Raw genomic sequence first — 13,297 nt, forward strand, 5'->3', positions numbered from 1 at the left:
GACCTCCTTCTGAAGTAGCCTGATGTCAGTCACCTCTCTGACTCTGACCTCCTTCTGAAGTAGCCTGATGTCAGTCACCTCTCTGACTCTGACCTCCTTCTGAAGTAGCCTGATGTCAGTCACCTCTCTGACTCTGACCTCCTTCTGAAGTAGCCTGATGTCAGTCACCTCTCTGACTCTGACCTCGTTCTGAAGTAGCCTGATGTCAGTCACCTCTCTGACTCTGACCTCCTTCTGAAGTAGCCTGATGTCAGTCACCTCTCTGACTCTGACCTCCTTCTGAAGTAGCCTGATGTCAGTCACCTCTCTGACTCTGACCTCATTCTCTGTTCAGTTTGACCGTGGAGGAACACGTGTGGTTCTATGGTCGTCTGAAGGGCCTGTCGAGCGAGGAGGTGAAGAAGGAGCTGGACGTGCTCCTCCAGGATGTCGGTCTGCTGCACAAACGACATGAGCAGACCAAGAACCTGTCTGGTACGTTTCTTTGACGGATGACGGTCGGCTGTTTATCTCACAACAACATTCAACAGCAGCTACATGTGGAGTAACACGAACCTTTATTCCGGGAGCTCTCATCTCTCTCTCATTTCTCTCTCATCTCTGTCTCTTTCCATCCCCCCTCCCTCTTTCTCTCGGTCTCCTTTGACAGGTGGCATGCAGAGGAAGTTGTCCGTGGCCATAGCGTTTGTGGGCGGTTCTAAGGTGGTGATCCTGGACGAGCCCACAGCCGGGGTGGACCCCTACTCCCGTCGGGGCATCTGGGACCTGCTGCTCAAGTACCGCAAAGGTCCCCGCTGAGCTCCGTGGTGGCGACGTCATCCGTAAACGCGTCAGGTCGGATGTGGTTGAATATAATGGTTCTCTGTGTCCCTCCATCAGATCGCACCATCATCCTCTCCACCCACTACATGGGTGAGGCTGACCTCCTGGGAGATCGCATCGCCATCATCTCCCAGGGGAAGCTGTGCTGCTGTGGCTCGCCCCTCTTCCTCAAGGCCCGGCTGGGGACGGGATACTACCTCACCGTGGTCAAGAAGGAGGGTCTGGAGGGTCGGACCCCCGCTAGTGCCAGCGCCACCAAGCTCCCCGCTGTCGCCAAGGTGATTCTACAGAGATGTGTCTCTGATCAGAGGGGGGAATGTGGGCCCCATTGACTATTTTGACTATCGCGATAGGGCGGGGTATGCTGGAGGTACCCATTTGCTGATTGGTTCTCCTTCTGCATTGCAGGACAGTGACTCCTCCATGAGTGACGACACAGGACTGGGCAGTGACATCAGCGGCCCAGGTGGGGTCACTGCGAGGCATTCTGTTAGCGGACTCCGCGTCGTCATGGCAGACGGCTAACAGTTCCTCCCCGTTCCTCCTCAGACCTGGCCGCTTTGTTGGCCCTGGCGCAGCGCCATGTTCCCGGGGCGCGGCTGGTGGAGGATGTTGGGCGCGAGGCAGTCATCAACCTGCCCCACAAGTCGGCAGAGGACAGCAGCCTGGCCGTCTTCCTCAACGAGCTGGACCACAGGAAGGCTGATCTGGGCATCACCAGCTACGGCTTGTCAGACACCACACTGGAGGAGGTGAGGAGCGGACACACACACACACGCACACACCTTAAGTAAGGGATACCAAGTGTATTAAATGCAGGTGCTTCCACATTGGTGTGGTTTCTGAGGTAATTTAGCTTTCAACATCCCATCATGCTTAGGGTGTTGTATAATATTCCTGGGCAGGACCAGGTGCCCAATATTTTGGCCATGATGACTAGAAGATGAGATCTTGGATCTTGGCGCTTCAGTGACAGAGATATCTGAATGAACAGTGGCTAATAATGTTGACATGGAAGTCTGGGGAAAAGACACCAGCCAGGGGCAAGTGTAGCTAAAAGCGACCACGATTCCCTTGCATTGGTATTGAAGGTGTGAGTGGGACATTTCACCGACAAAACACACCATTAGTAAATTCACGGAGGAGGATACGATGCCCATTGGTTCAGCGCACAATGTCACCTACGGCTTCAACCTCAAAGTTTAACAGAAGTTTTAATTTCAACTGTTCCACCAAGGGGGTTCCACATTTGACTTGATGCACGTGTTCGATTAATTTAATCGAATATTTGTATGAACATCTGTATGAACACACAAACACAGTACAAAGGCCAGGGAAAAGGGTGGACATCGAAACAGACATGCTATCAAACAGATTAACGGAGCAACGCGCGCCTTGGCATTCACACACTCGCACACAATTACACACTCTTACCCACATTTAGGGCTTAAAAATAGGCTTCACCTTGGAAGTTGCTCTTAAGCCACAGGTGTGAAACGGCCAATCCATCTGCTGGATAAATTAAATTGACTTGGGATTTTGTGTCACTAATCCACACCAAGTATTGTTATATTATGATACTTAACAACACTTAACGAACTATTAACATCCCCCAGATGGTTGTTTCCAGTCTCATTTTATTTAGATAATAAGACAAAACCACAACTCTGCCGGACACAGGAACAACCACTGCTGAGCGACCATGCAGGGAGGTCGTAGGTCAGAGAAGCCACCTAGAGGCAGAGGCTAACCATGAATGAGCCAAGGAGTACCACAGATCGGATGGAACAAACAGTCTGTATGTTAGCTGTTGTCTGGGTACTCCACAAAGCAGGGCTGTTATTTGGAAGAGTGGTGTGGAAAAGGTTCTGGCTGAAAATCGGTCACTTTAAATTAGAGAAAACGGAAGACAAAGGCAATCGGTTCTCTGAATGCTTTACCGTGGACATCACCGTCCCGTCTGTAAAGAATGGTGGTGTCAGCATCCTGGTTTAGGACCTGATTTTCACCGGGGGGAGCTGGAAAACGTTTGTTCCATAAACATTGTTTCATATCCAATTGAATCTGTGGCAAGACTTTGTTAAGAAGAATGGGCCAAAATAGCAGGAAACAGATGTGCAAAGCTAGTAGCAACTGCACTTGCTGCCGAAGGTGGTCCTATCAAGTATTGAGTCAGAGGGGATGAATAATTATCCATAAATTTAAATGTTAGTGTTTTTATGTCAAATAATCTGTTTCACATTAAATCATGGTGCACCTTCAGAGTATTGAATTTTTGCAGCTTCTACTCTTAAATCGTTAGATTTTGTAAAGTATCTAGCCAAACATTTAGCCAAATGTTAGATCTTTTACACCACTTTTCATGTACAGGCACGATCCTTCATAAAAAGTTTCAGGTCAAAGATGAATAAAATGTACAAATAAAATAGATAAATCACTCGTTCTAAACCGTAATAATGTCAACACTTAACTGACCTGTACTTCAAAGTTGTCCATTAAACCTCTGGTTGTACGTTGAACCCCAGCTTTAACAAGATCAACTCGGTTTTACCCAAAATAGTATATTTGCAGAGTAAGTGTCCCAGTAATGTGCTTTAGTCAGACAGCTTACCTTGATTAAAAGAACTTAACCCAGTAGGTCAGCACATGGCAGATCCTTTCTCTCCCCTGAACTCTGCACGCATTGTTATTTTCATGTTTTATTCCAGACTAAGCTATTTAAAGCTGGGATCCTTCAATGTTTTGGTAAATAACTGAGGCATGGGTTAGCAGAAATGTCCCTTATCTCAAATTCATAGACAAAAGCCATGAAAGCAAACAAGGCCTCACAGTACAACATGTAAACATTGGATTTAAAGCAATGTCTGTTTTTCATTTGAGTTCAACAAGGTGAAATTTGGGGGTTCAGATTGGGTACGACAAAAAAAAATAATAATACGACATTATAAACAGTACACAATGACATGGTGTTGATGTTCTCTATTAGTTAAAGGAAACGGACATGTATTTCCTTGACACAAACATACAAGTCTGGAAATACAAAGGTTGTTGAACCTGTTGTTGTTCCTGTAGATCTTTCTGAGAGTGGCTGAGGAGACAGGGGTAGACATGGACTCAGAGGGGAGCCTGGGACAGCCTCACAATCCCCAGCATCAGGGTGAAGGACCGAGAACACCTGGAGAGCCACCTGAGCATCCAGGTAAATACACAGACATACAGTGGGGAGAACAAGTATTTGATACACTGCCGATTTTGCAGGTTTTCCCACTTACAAAGCATGTAGAGGTCTGTAATTTTTATCATAGGTACACATCAACTGTGAGAGACGGAATCTAAAAATCCAGAAAATCATTAATTTGCATTTTATTGCATGACATAAGTATTTGATCACCTACCAACCAGTAAGAATTCCAGCTCTCACTGACCTGTTAGTTTTTCTTTAAGAAGCCCTCCTGTTCTCCACTCATTACCTGTATTAACTGCACCTGTTTTAACTCATTACCTGTATAAAAGACACCTGTCCACACACTCAATCAAACACTCCAACCTCTCCACAAAAGACCAGAGAGTTGTGTAAGGATATCAGGGATAAAATTGTAGACCTGCACAAGGCTGGGGTGGGCTACAGGACAATAGGCAATCAGCTTGGTGAGAAGGCAACAACTGTTGGCGCAATTATTAGAAAATGGAAGAAGTTCAAGATGACTGTCAATCTCCCTCGGTCTGGGACTCCATGCAATATCTCACCTCGTGGGGCATCAATGATCATGAGGAAGGTGAGGGATCAGCCCAGAACTACACGGCAGGACCTGGTCAATAACCTGAAGAGAGCTGGGACCACAGTCTCAAAGAAAACCATTAGTAACACAGTACGCCGTCTTGGATTCAAATCCTGCAGCGCACGCAATGTCCCCTTGCTCAAGCCAGCGCATGTCCAGGCCCGTCTGAAGTTTGCCAGTGACCATCTGGATGATCCAGAGAAGGAATGGGAGAAGGTCATGTGGTCTGATGAGACAAAAATAGAGTTTTTTGGTCTAAACTCCACTCGCCGTGTTTGGAAGAAGAAGAAGGATGAGTACAACCCCAAGAACACCATCCCAAACGTGAAGCATGGAGGTGGAAACATCATTCTTTGGGGATGCTTTTCTGCAAAGGGGACAGGATGACTGCACCGTATTGAGGGGAGGATGGATGGGGCCATGTATCGTGAGATCTTGGCCAACAACCTCCTTCCTTCAGTAAGAACATTGAAGATGGGTCATGGCTGGGTCTTCCAGCATGACAACGACCCGAAACACACAGCCAGGGCAACTAAGAAGTGGCTCCGTAAGAAGCATCTCAAGGACCTGGAGTGGCCTAGCCAGTCTCCAGACCTGAACCCAATTGAAAATCTTTGGAGGGAGCCGAAAGTCCGTATTGCCCAGCGACAGCCCCGAAACCTGAAGGATCTGGAGAAGGTCTGTATGGAGGAGTGGGCCAAAATCCCTGCTGCAGTGTGTGCAAACCTGGTCAAGAACTACAGGAAACGTATGATCTCTGTAATTGCAAACAAAGGTTTCTGTACCAAATATTAAGTTCTGCTTTTCTGATGTATCAAATACTTATGTCATGCAATTAAATGCAAATGAATTACTTAAAAATCATACAATGTGATTTTCTGGATTTTTGTTTTAGATTCCATCACTCACAGTTGAAGAGTACCTAAGATAAAAATTACGGAAAAACTGCAAAATCGGCAGTGTATCAAATACTTGTTCTCCCCACTGTACACACTCAGGTTTCATCTTCAGTCCTTCTGGGGACCAGAAAATAATCCCCTATCTTCTAAACCTTAATTGTAAAACTTTAATTAACCTAGCCTTAAACCAAACCCTGCAATCTCAATTCTAACACTAACCACCATTGTCAGTTTTACCCTAGACCTAACTGCCAAGACGATTATAGTGTTTTCCCTATTGGGGATAAAATTCCTTGTGGCGACCAATTTGTCAGGTTCCAAATGTTACTATATTTGTGGGGTCCCTACATGTGTAGGAAAACACAACACACATTTCTGACTGTCTCTTTGTTTGCACTGCTGCCAGGAAGGAAACACAAGACAGGTAGCTGGTCGGCTTTGTGTGCCTTTAAGTACTCTTTCAAAAGCACTGCTCTCTACCCTAACACTATCTATCCTAACACTATCTACCCTAACACTATCTACCCTAACACTATCTATCCTAACACTATCTACCCTAACACTATCTATCCTAACACTATCTATCCTAACACTATCTACCCTAACACTATCTATCCTAACACTATCTATCCTAACACTATCTACCCTAACACTATCTATCCTAACACTATTTACCTTAACACTATGTACCTTAACACTCTACCCTAACACTATTTACCCTAACACTATTTACCTTAAAACTCTATCCTAACACTATCTACCCTACACTCTATCCTAACACTATCTACCCTAAAATTATCTACCCTAACATTATCTATCCTAACACTATTTACCTTAACACTCTACCCTAACATTATCTACCCTAACATTATCCATGCTAACACTATCTACATTAACGCTATCTATGGTAACACCTACCCATAACAAAAACTGCAGTTGCTGCACAGTGAACAACACGTTTCTCTCTCCCGCCTCCTGGATTGTTCCTACGTGCAGAACCTCAGGAGACAGACCTGCTGAGTGGGGAAGGCCATGGTGGAGTCCCTCTGACTGGATGGGGCCTGACCTGGCAACAGCTCCGGGCACTCTTCATCAAGAGGTGGCTGTACGCCATCCGCAGTCGCAGGGGCTTATTCGCCCAGGTACAGGCTCACTAAAGTGACTGTATTCTCAAGCAGTCGACTTCACTGAATTACCGGCCTGATATGAATAGGTATTCAAGCAAGTGAAGAGAACTAGAGATACGGGTGACGGGACAGGTGACATGGACTCATTGTGTTTCAGATTGTGCTGCCTGCCGTGTTTGTGTTGATCGCTCTGCTCTTCAGCCTCATTGTCCCTCCGTTTGGGAAGTACCCCTCCCTCCAGCTGCAGCCCTGGATGTACGGCGAACAGTACACCTTCTTCAGGTAGGACCTACAGATCTTGACACGCCTTGAGCAAACAGTAAACCTTCTTCAGGTAGGACCTACAGATCTTGACACGCCTTGAGAAAACAGTACACCTTCTTCAGGTAGGACCTATAGATCTTGACACACCTTGAGCGAACAGTAAACCTTCTTCAGGTAGGACCTACAGATCTCGACACGTCTTGAGCGAACAGTAAACCTTCGTCTAGAACAGCAATTACCAGATGATCGTTCTGGTAAATATTTGGACTGAGATTTACCTTGTCGCGGCTGTTCATCGTTAGACCGACCTGTCACACTATGCTCCGCCTTTGTCTTGGTTGGTCTTCCTGTGTTGAACTGGTCTGTTCTGTCCCCAGTAATGACGCGCCTGAGGACCAAGTCATCCAGAATCTACTGGAGGCGCTTCTCCAGCGGCCTGGCTTTGGGACAAAATGCATGGAGAACAGCACGTAAGCCGCTTCCTTTAGTCTGTTCGCCTGTAGCAACGCTGATCAAATGCTGCATTATCTGGCATGACCAGCTGTAACCCAGAAAATTAGATTGAACATAATGGTAATAATATAGGCCTGTTAACTGTGTCTTTTATCTGAACTGTTTTGGGGGGGTGGGGGGGGCTTGTGGCCAGCTAAATACCAACCTGCCACCTTTGTGCCCTGCAGGGATCCCCAGTGTTTGCAAGAGGAACAAGGCACTTTCATGAGGCCCCAAGTTCCCCACTCTGAGTGGAAGATCTTCAACCAGGGGAACTGGACTGCGGACCGGCCTTCTCTTGATTGTGCGTGCAGCTCTGAGGAGGTCCGCAGGATGCTCCCAGAATGCCCTGCAGGGGCTGGTGGCATCCCCCCTCCACAGGTCAGTACCAGAGAAAATACTGCTACTTCTCAGTAGTTCAGTATTATATATTAGAATTAGTGCAATGCACTGTTGTGATACTGTGTGCATACTAGTTATAGCTAAGATGACAGACCTTACGTTTTTGTTTTTTGTTCTCCGTTACTTAATGGGTTAAATAAATGTCAAATACATGAATCTCCACGTGCTGGAGAAATGGCCATCATTTATAAAGATTAGAAAACATAACAGTAAAGCACTCAGGTAAATGTGAAAGTCACCCAGTAAAATACCCCTGAGTCAAAAGTCTAAAAGTATCTATCTTTTGGAAGTATACTTAAATGCTATAAATAAAATATTGACAGCCAGGGTCACCCTGCAACACTCAGACATCACAAAGAAACTATTTGTGAGTCGCCTTCTCTGTCTCAGTCAGGCATATGTAGTGTCTCAACACGTACTTTTTAGTCTATTGGAAAATATAAAAATGGTATAATATAACTACTGAAGTACAGATAGGTCCCACAAAATATGTAAGTAATATATCAAAGTACAAGTTCTTTACACTATTTACACAACTGTTGCTTTGCATACAGTAGCCAATTATTATGTTCCACAGATCAAGAGATCGACAGGAGATATCTTGCAGAATCTGACTGGTCGCAATATCTCAGACTACCTGGTGAAGACCTACCCTCAGACCATGAAGAAAAGGTCACTTATACCACTCACTTAATCATCTGTGATGACGTCTTTGATTTAATCTGGGGGTTTTTACCTCACAAACCTCTCACTCATCTTTACACCTCGATTACAATTTCAGCCTAACGTCCGCCACCAAGAAGTGGATCAACGAATTCAGGTTGGTGGAGTGTGATGGTCATTACATCATTTACTTAAAGCCCTAATTCCGTTTAGCCCAAAACTAAGATCTTGCATAATTTGGTCATCTTGCATTATTGCTACATCCTTAATACACCACTGTCTCCTCTAATGTAAATGTGATCATGTTTTCCCTTGTAGATATGGGGGCTTCTCCCTTGGAGCCAGAGGCTCTCAGAGTGTTCCACAGACCAGCCGAATGGAGGACGTCGTCATGACAATACGGTCACGATACAACGTGGCACAGGTAGTAGTTACCACGTCTTTCACACCCCCGAGGCCAGTTTTCCTCTGCGCGTTATGTGGTCTTTAATGTCCGGCATTTGTGTCACACAGAACAGCTCATTGGATCAGCTCCTGGGTCGGCTTCCGGAGTTTCTGAGTGGATTGAACAGTAAGAACAATGTTAAGGTAAGGCGTGAATGAGCTTGTGTGTGTGTGTGTGGGGGCGTTGGACCGCGGTGTGACGTTTTACAGTGACCAAGTTCTCTCTGTGCCCTGCCAGGTATGGTACAACAACAAAGGCTGGCACGCCATGGCATCGTTTGTGAATGTCATGAACAACGGCCTTCTACGTGCCAGCCTGCCCCCAGGGACGGAGAGATTGAGACACGGGATAACCGCCTACAACCACCCCCTCAACCTCACCAAGGAACAGCTCACCGAAATGGCCATGTGAGCTCTGTTCCTATCCAACCAGGGCGCTCTTTTATCAGTATTGTGTAGGAACGATACTGAATGCGTGCTCACAAACGGAATATAGAAAGGTTGTACATATAGAAAATGTGATTTATCAAACAAGGATATCACTGTTGATTAATGCTAATTGTTTTAGCCTCAGTGCTTGTGCTACTTGGATATTTGTATTTTTCATTATCCCCTAACTACCTGTATATGGTCAAAACTATCCCTTTAAGCTGGTGGGAAACATACAGTGCTGAAGCATGAAATTCAACGATAAGAAAATTATTTCTCATGGAAGTATGCTGTAGGTGCCATGGAGTAACATGTTGAATGCATAATTATTAATTTAATAGCATTTATACTAATAGAAATTAAAGGATCACTATTGTGGAATGAATTAAGGCAAGACAGGTGCTTGTTGGAAAAACTAAACAAGTGAAGCCGTAACACAGTAAAACGTTCAGAACTTCAAAGAATCCAAGGCACTTTCTCATGTGACACTCTAAACAATTTCATAATGTTTTACTCTGGTATGACTTTATTTGATTAGCTTGAATTTCACCATCATGCTATGCAGAATTTGGTCTGTTGCTGTCTTAATGTCGTCCTTGCCGGTCTGTTTTCAGGATGACAACTTCGGTGGATGTACTGGTGTCCATCTGTGTGATGTTTGCCATGTCCTTTGTTCCGGCCAGCTTCGTGCTGTTTCTGATAGAGGAGAGGGTCAGCAAGGCCAAGCACCTTCAGTTTGTCAGCGGCGTCAGGCCCATCCTCTACTGGCTGGCTAACTTCACCTGGGACATGGTCAGTCGCCCACCAGCCCGACAGGCTTCACTGACTCCTGGTGCTGAACAAACCAGAGTCACTGGTTACCTGGAGTTTTAGCTCAAATAGAAACACTCCGTTATCCAGGACTGACTATCAAGCCACAAAGGGAGGGAGATGATTCACTGCAACATGTTCATTCCCCTACCCTGATAGTGAAAAGTGTTGTTCCCATTCTTGATTCTAGAGTAATTTCATGTTTTAGCGGACACTCTTATCCAGGGTGACTTAAAAGAACGATTTTGGCTAATTATCTGGCTTCCTGTTTCCTCCCAGCTGAACTACACAGTCCCAGCCGTCATGGTGGTCCTCATCTTCATTGGCTTCCAGCAGCAGTCCTATGTGTCCGAATCCAACCTCCCCGCTCTGGTTCTGCTGCTCCTGCTTTATGGGTGAGGGCCACGGACTCGGGTGGTTCCTCTCATATGTTGTGTGCGCTTTATTACATGTCATTAGGTAGATAAGCGATTAGCGAAATAGTCCTGAACGATCTCACCTGTGAACAATCCGCTCAACGACAGTATGTTCGCCTGCAGGGTCATGTCAGTGTTTTCATTTTGTCGATGTGTGGCATTACAACCCAAACCCTGTGTAACTGACTTTAGAATTCCCCTTTTGTCCATTTCAGTTGGTCTGTCACGCCTCTGATGTACCCAGCCTCCTTCCTGTTCAGCGTACCCAGTACCGCTTACGTGGTCCTCACATCAGTCAACCTCTTCATCGGGATTAATGGCAGCATCGCCACTTTTGTCTTGGAGCTGTTTGTGGATCCGGTGGGTCATGTGGCGTTACATCAGGGCCTCTGATTAGTCTCGGCACTGTTAGTCTCGGCTCATCTTTTTCAATGGGATAACCGTACACATCTTTGAGTGTATTTTTGTTGAGTTGGGTAATGGATACAGTGCTGTAAGAAAGTAAGTAAATTAGAAGATGTGATGCTGTGAGGAAGTAAATGCAGGCCCTGAAAAGGTTTGTCTTTGACACACACTGCCAGGAGGGAGTATTCAGACAGCTTCACTTCCTCTAAAGTTGTGAAGTGACAAAGCAAATACTTGTTTTTAGAAATATGTGCCAATTTATTGAGCTCGGGTGCATCCTGTGTTCTTCGATGTCCCTGGACATTGACTGGAGTCTACCTGTGGCAAATTCAATTGATTGATTGGACAGGATTTCTAAACCTAATTGTTTATCAAGCTATTATTATATAACCGGATGGCAGACAGACATTCTGCTGTCATTGGGATATTGGCCTACCTAATAGCATAGTATCGATATTTCAAGGTTGGTTGTTTTCACAACATTGTTATTTCTTGCCTATTATGACCCGATGCTGGTGAAGTGCTGCTGAAGTGGTGTTGGAGGCCACTCTTCCCTCTGGTCCAATGACCAGATCCAAAGCCCCATGGCAGTTATGAGGACATCGTCTTTCATTGGGTTCCGTCTTTTGGATGATTATACCTGCGTTGTATTATTTTCTAAAGCTATAGTGGGGGTAGAGGGCTCTCTAGGAATTAACTTAAATATGAGGATAGGGCTGTAGTAGTCTGACCCGATGCCCTACCACACAACTACGGCAAAGGGTTTTCCTTTAGTGCCTTTTTGAATGAGGTGACCTTACAAATCAGTTGAACAAACCATAGAGATTGGAGAGTGAATTTGTTTGTTCTAACTACAGTATCCTCTCTGCTTTTCAGCACTTGAACGGCATCAACAAGATCCTGAAGAAAGTCTTCCTGATCTTTCCCCACTTCTGTCTGGGCCGAGGTCTTATCGACATGGCCAAGAACCAGGCTATGTCGGACGCTTTTCAGAGACTGGGTATGACACAACTTTTTGTACGTTTGGCACAAAATCAGTGGCAGGAAAGTCATTATCTTTTGATTTATACTCACGCTTATTGACCCACACAAACCAAATCTGAGTTTCTTTGACCTTCGTAAGTGCAGACGCCGCAGCTTGTAGTCAGTTTGAGCCCCTCGTGGCGACATGTCATGGCCTTCGTGTTGGTGTCCTTGTCCTCAGGCGCCAAGCAGACCCTGGACCCCCTGAAATGGGACTTTGTGGGGAAGAACCTGTTTGCCATGGCAGTGGAGGGCGTTGTGTTCTTTCTCTTCACCATACTGCTACAGTACAAGTTCTTCATTAATTGCAGGTAGGTGCTGTACTCTCTTCTCTAACAACGTCGTGGATGTCATATCCTGGCTTTCCATTCATACGTCCCTGGGATAGGGGTACAATATTGGCACCATCATATTTTGGCAGAGCTTTCTCTCCCGTATGTCACCATATACACACCATGTGCCGACTTGTTACATCTTGCAGTTCAAATTTAAGCTACACTGTGCACACAGTCTCTATCCAGAAATTGGCTTGGCTTTGGCAATGTGAAAGGGGCAGTATGTACAATTTATTTGACTGTGCTACTCACATAAATAGAAGCGAAAATGACCAGTAGACACATGGAGTCAATTGTAATGATTCACATTATATTTTTCTGCAGATTTGATCCAAGTGCCTGAGATATTCCCCATTTAAACTCTCTCGCTGGTCTATATATTAGTTTGCACTTGACTTGTGATGGTACTATACCAGTCAGTACTACCCTGGACTAGCTGGTACTATACCAGTCTCGTTCAGTGCCCCTTTAACATGCTGTATCTGTATGTTCCTCCAGCACAAAAAAGCCAAAAAGCCAGAATAGGATTTCAAATAGAATGTCATTTTGTTTTTAGGGGCTCGTTTTATCATGTTGTTCTGCTCATGTGTTGGTTCTTTCAGGCCCTGCTCTGAGCCTGGGCTGCTGCCTCTTGGTCCAGAGGACGAGGACATCGCTAAGGAGAGAGAGAGGCTAAAGAGCGGGCGAGCCCAAGCTGATATACTCACCATGATTGACCTGAGCAAGGCAAGTAAGACGCCCTTTGGACTTGGCCACCTCTGGTATACTGTAGGTGTAAATGTATGAGGTTTCATCTTTAAGGGGTCTTTGTGTAGGTGTAAATGTATGAGGTTTCATCTTTAAGGGGTCTTTGTGTAGGTGTAAATGAATGGGATTTCATCTTTAAGGGGACTTTGTGTAGGTGTAAATTAATGGGATTTCATCTTTAAGCGGTCTTTGTGTAGGTGTAAATTAATGGGATTTAATCTTTAAGCGGTCTTTGTGTAG

General features: G+C 45.3%; 1 protein-coding gene across 3 annotated transcripts in view; it reads left to right on the forward strand.

Moving 5' to 3' along the window:
* zgc:172302 (phospholipid-transporting ATPase ABCA1) overlaps nucleotides 1–13,297 on the forward strand; it is a 32,769-nt gene that overhangs the window by 12,918 nt on the left and 6,554 nt on the right. For 2 of the 3 annotated variants that reach the window (XM_034293704.1, XM_034293706.1), the window contains 22 exons: nucleotides 335–474; nucleotides 650–787; nucleotides 880–1,100; nucleotides 1,231–1,288; nucleotides 1,372–1,574; nucleotides 3,895–4,021; nucleotides 5,907–5,924; nucleotides 6,497–6,642; nucleotides 6,785–6,909; nucleotides 7,269–7,361; nucleotides 7,572–7,764; nucleotides 8,363–8,457; nucleotides 8,567–8,605; nucleotides 8,767–8,872; nucleotides 8,962–9,036; nucleotides 9,131–9,300; nucleotides 9,936–10,113; nucleotides 10,411–10,526; nucleotides 10,763–10,907; nucleotides 11,829–11,952; nucleotides 12,157–12,286; nucleotides 12,913–13,036. In XM_034293704.1, the coding sequence (XP_034149595.1) occupies nucleotides 335–474; nucleotides 650–787; nucleotides 880–1,100; nucleotides 1,231–1,288; nucleotides 1,372–1,574; nucleotides 3,895–4,021; nucleotides 5,907–5,924; nucleotides 6,497–6,642; nucleotides 6,785–6,909; nucleotides 7,269–7,361; nucleotides 7,572–7,764; nucleotides 8,363–8,457; nucleotides 8,567–8,605; nucleotides 8,767–8,872; nucleotides 8,962–9,036; nucleotides 9,131–9,300; nucleotides 9,936–10,113; nucleotides 10,411–10,526; nucleotides 10,763–10,907; nucleotides 11,829–11,952; nucleotides 12,157–12,286; nucleotides 12,913–13,036 (2,764 nt within the window). The remainder of the gene's footprint in view (nucleotides 1–334; nucleotides 475–649; nucleotides 788–879; nucleotides 1,101–1,230; nucleotides 1,289–1,371; nucleotides 1,575–3,894; nucleotides 4,022–5,906; nucleotides 5,925–6,496; nucleotides 6,643–6,784; nucleotides 6,910–7,268; nucleotides 7,362–7,571; nucleotides 7,765–8,362; nucleotides 8,458–8,566; nucleotides 8,606–8,766; nucleotides 8,873–8,961; nucleotides 9,037–9,130; nucleotides 9,301–9,935; nucleotides 10,114–10,410; nucleotides 10,527–10,762; nucleotides 10,908–11,828; nucleotides 11,953–12,156; nucleotides 12,287–12,912; nucleotides 13,037–13,297) is intronic. The other variant, XM_034293705.1, reaches the window with a different exon arrangement.

This window comes from Esox lucius, chromosome 8 (assembly GCF_011004845.1).
Source record: "Esox lucius isolate fEsoLuc1 chromosome 8, fEsoLuc1.pri, whole genome shotgun sequence".
Classification (NCBI taxonomy): domain Eukaryota; kingdom Metazoa; phylum Chordata; class Actinopteri; order Esociformes; family Esocidae; genus Esox; species Esox lucius.